At 42.8% G+C, this 4,590-nt stretch overlaps 1 protein-coding gene across 1 annotated transcript in view; it reads right to left on the bottom strand.

The window, feature by feature from the left end:
* Positions 1–3,049: 3,049 nt before the first annotated feature.
* The window catches only part of LOC118408702 (beta-hexosaminidase subunit beta-like), a 17,329-nt gene continuing 15,788 nt past the window's right edge, over positions 3,050–4,590 (bottom strand). Inside the window, exons 8-11 of the mRNA XM_035809555.1 lie at positions 4,440–4,567; positions 3,907–3,997; positions 3,696–3,800; positions 3,050–3,230 (exon numbers count right to left, since the gene is read on the bottom strand). Coding sequence (XP_035665448.1) covers positions 3,050–3,230; positions 3,696–3,800; positions 3,907–3,997; positions 4,440–4,567 — 505 coding nt within the window. The remainder of the gene's footprint in view (positions 3,231–3,695; positions 3,801–3,906; positions 3,998–4,439; positions 4,568–4,590) is intronic.

The following is a 4,590-nucleotide window of genomic DNA, read 5'->3' as shown; positions in this document are numbered from 1 at the left end:
CGAAAAAGCAGGATAGCAGGATAAGAGTTGTATGTCAGAAGCGGAGATGATAGGCAGGCAAATGCAACGACATTACATAAATTATGGCGTTTATGATAGGATAAAAGGAACTAACACATTGTTTCCGATAAACGTAGTACTATATATATTTATAGATATGCGTTTTGCATGGTTTGAGCAGGCTTTGGACTAAGTTATGTAAATATGACTAAGAATTTCATGTCTCTATACAGGCACATTTGTGTCATACAATCATCCGCTCCAACCAAATGGACCAAACTGACAGTGTGTAAATAGTCTCGCTCCGGGCCCGGCCTGACTCAATTTTACGAGGCAGACCGTTGAAATTCAAACACAGGAAAATAACCGCAAATAATTTCATGGGGTTGGTACAATATAGGCTATAGGAGAATTCTTTTCACAGACAGTATGTACTTACCTTGCTTACGTTTCGATGTCTCTCAGACACCTTCCTCAGAGCTTCTAACTGGAGTTCTGCTTTTCGCCGCTATATGCATAGCCGACAATCCCAGTCATCCCCAGAGATGAACCTGGGCGGGGGATACAAACTTAGTCACGTTTGGGATTGTGTTCTCGCCACAAAAGCGCCACCTACATCGGCTACAAATAGCAACGAGAAGCAAAATTCCAGTTAGAAGCTCTGAGGAAGGTGTCTGAGAGACGTCAAAACGTAAGCAAAGTGACTACATACTGTCTGTGTAAAAGAATTCTCAATATATCCTACAGTAAAAAACAACTTAGAAACAACAATTCCCAGAAGAGATTATACTTTGGTTTCAATTTGATACTTGACGCCTATAATTAGTCTCCAAGCAAATCTTTCGGTTGGCAAGAAAATTTCTACTGGTCGAACCGGTAGCCCTGGATATTATTTCGGTCAGCGCGTGCTGTCTTGCCAACTGAAAGATCAGCTGATTAGCCTGGATCATTGTCAAAAGTGTAATTACTGGTCAAAAGTGTAATTATTTGGTAATTACTTGTCAAAAGTGTAATTTCACACGTTAGCCTGGAACATTGTCAAAAGTGTAGTTACCGATCTATTTTCGCACTGGCTGCGATCCGGTCGTGTCTGTGAACAACCGTAGTGAAATCAACAACACTAATGTGAAAGGCTAATGATAGGTCTTTGCACAAGTCGTCACATTTTGCAGACCGTTCGGACCCTTGAAAAGGTTACCTTGGGCAGTAACATTAACAACGGTCAACCTGGGCAATGTAAATGCAGAGTTGTCAATACTTGAAATAACAAACGAAATCATATCCCAGAAAGGCTTGTGTGGATTGTGTTCAGGTTTTCTTTCTATCTTGTTTAGGCATGGGGTAGAGAGACACGTGGAGTACAGACCTAGAAACATTATGTATGTGCTGGGAGAAGATAGGATGGGAGAGATGGCAGCAATTAACAGTTATTTTCAACTTCTACCTCTGCTTATACAAAAGCCATTTTGTTGGTAATTTATTACCATACACATCATAGCATTTCCTGTTACCTTAGCATAAGTTAAAAGACGGCAAACCTGACAGGGGCACACACGTGTAGTGCCTCGTATCCCGTGCTATGTCCGTTTCAGACAGGCATGCAGGGTATGTGATCTGCCAGCAACATGTACAGATGATATTACGAGATATAGCGCGGGTGTCTCTCTGAGTTTATTTTGTAAAGAGGCAATCTTAAAAGTATCAGTAAATAACGCATGAACAATGCTTGTCCCCAAGAACAACTTATTTCGAATTAATATATCTGAAAGAAAGTGTGGATCTTGTTAAGATATAGAATGTTTTCTTGTCAGTTAGCGAAATTGTAAGACAGCTTGAACAAACATTCTTCCCGATACATATGGCATAACTTCTAATCAAATCCCGGTGCGTGTGAGACAGATTCCGAAACTTTGCCCCACGTACGGTAACAGGGAACTGTAAGATAGCGAGGTTCTCAACGAATTAATTCCGTTATACCGTCCAGTCTCTAATCAGTCAACACTAGCTCTGGTATGACTATTGGAAATGGTTGTGTCTGGGCTGCTCGGGTGGGTAGTGTCGTTCCATAATCTTCACTGGAAACTAACGGTCGTTTTTATGGCGCACAGTGCCCATTGTGAATGTAAACATGACTGTAAAACCATACTGAGCCTTTCCATGTCCATTAGTGCGGGGGCGGTGCGCAGCTTTAACCTTATGTCAGGACATCTCCACCGGCTAGATAAAGTGCATCAGCGCATCGTACATGTAGGGAAACTGACAGTTGTACGTCAGTTATGGTCGTCCGATCCATTTTGAAAAGTCTGTGAGGATGAGCCATTACCTGAAGGACCTGATGCATTTGTCAGGACACTAACACGCCAAATGGACAGGTTTGTCGTAATAACACATAAAGGCCCTGTTATGACGTGCAGGGAGCACGTGCCCAGGACGTCAGTCGCATACGGTCTACAGCCTGTACGGTCTACAGGTATCCTAACCTCGGTCTTTTAGTCACACGCCAAAACACTTCTTTGCTTATGTGCCAGTGACGTGCTCGTGCGGGGCGTTGTAGATTTGAAAATTCAGAGTTACCTAATGCATTTTCCATCATTATAGCGGTCTGTATATGTTAGACTACCTACGTCAAGAAGGAGACTGAAAAGCAACCCCTAGTGACCTTTATTTCAAAATCGTGTCTGTGAACACGTCAGGCCTGTCGTCTTGACTTTTGGCTCACATATATGATTTGCCTCCGTTGAAAGTTCAACCTAAATTCTAGTCAGCTATTGAATTGGGTTGATATTCATGAACAAACCATTATGGACTGAAAATCAACAGCAAGGTTAGCATTCTACTGACTGAGAGAGATCGTGGAGATTTCTGAAATCATGAGCACGCGACAAGAAGTACTTTGCATTACAAGCACCATACTACTGCACACAGAGATTGGGATTTCGTTTGATTCCATCAGCCCAAAAATTGGGAGGCAAAGTATCTAATTGGCTATGCACTTTAATATACCAATCCAGTTCGTAATAACGAAATGATGGCTACGCTCAAAACATGTCTAGGCCAAACACTTGACCACTGCCAGGACCAATGCGTTGAGGAACATGATGTGAAACAGTCCTTCCGTCACACGAGGTCCGGATGAGGTGATGACTGGACGGTAGTTGGGAAGCTGGCTGAGGATGTTCCACTCGTACTCACAGTAGCTGGGTCCCTGGGGTTGGGCAGGGATGCCTCGCCTAGGAGTAAACGTCATCTCTTGTGAAAGGTACTATGTACAGCTTTGGGGAGTCTGGTTCGTGCCCAAATATTAATGGGACATGGTACTACAATTTATGTACGAATTCTTGCGTTAGCATAAGCTTGGAACACACATATATTTTATGATAATTTATGTTTGAACTTTCTCAGTCTTCGAAATGTATCAGTACGTTATACGGGCAACACACGCAATATGGCACACTATGGTAGGCTTCCGGCCCAATACGCTGACATAGACGATAACAAAACTACCTTTGTATTCCCTTCAAAGTCAATCTTCCTCAAAACCTTCCTCAAGACTTTCTTCACAAATTACTGCTCATGTACAGAGAAAGATACAATGTTTCTGTACTTGTTACAACACAGACATGACGGGGAGATGTTTGCACCGATGAGGAAATATTCTGATGGGGAAACAAACGTCTAGAAATCCATCTCCTTGCCTGACCATCCTGCACCTCTGCTCCTCCATCCTAGGTGACGCTGCTTCACTGTCTGCCACGTCCTGTGGGCTCCACAGCCGCTCCGCTACAGCACTAGCACGGGGCCTGAATATAACAATCACTTAGCCATGATGGTGCGGAAAATCCTCTCTAAACTTCACTGACAAGTATATTCAAGAGTTCAAATTTTCTGATAGAGAGTCAGACTTACCACATCCGAGGAATAAAATTTGTAGAGTCTACCCATTCAGCCCATAGGCAAGCTTCTCCACCAATGACGAGTTGCTTCTGTGCCTCAGTCCCTAAACAAATAAAAAAAAACATTAACTGCACTTGTTTATCCTCTATAAAAGAATGATAGATGATGAGTATGTTTATATATGTATCATATAGGCTACGGGCAATTGTTTGTCGCTACAGTCAGTATCTGTTGGTATGGAATATGGAAATTCCTGTAACTGATCTTATTAATTGATCAATCAACTAATTATCCATTACCAAAGTTCAATGGCACAGGCAGTGGCAGCGTAACTGGCCGAAAGAAATCGAGACCAATTGCCAGAGCATTGAACGTTATGACACAAGCCCAGTACCATATTTATCTTTTAATAGAATTTTTATCAATCAGTGACTGCTTTTTAAAGGTAAACACACGTACCTCCAAATTTTCGATGGCTATCAGTCCATCTTGGTCACGGAGTGACCAAGTTCTCACGAGAGTGCGAGAACTAGGTCGAGACTTGCGTGGATCTTCTTCCCCTCCATCTGCCTCCTTGCGGAGTAGGGGTAAGTAGGACTTGGGTAGCTCCCAGCCATCGTTGCGGTTCAGCTTCGCACCTTCCAACCGGATGTGGAATGCTTCTTTTATCTTCCTATGGGCCTTACGTAGTTCTTG

The sequence above is a fragment of the Branchiostoma floridae genome, unplaced genomic scaffold (assembly GCF_000003815.2).
Source record: "Branchiostoma floridae strain S238N-H82 unplaced genomic scaffold, Bfl_VNyyK Sc7u5tJ_357, whole genome shotgun sequence".
In the NCBI taxonomy this organism is placed as follows: domain Eukaryota; kingdom Metazoa; phylum Chordata; class Leptocardii; order Amphioxiformes; family Branchiostomatidae; genus Branchiostoma; species Branchiostoma floridae.
This window is presented reverse-complemented; position numbering and strand designations above follow the sequence as displayed.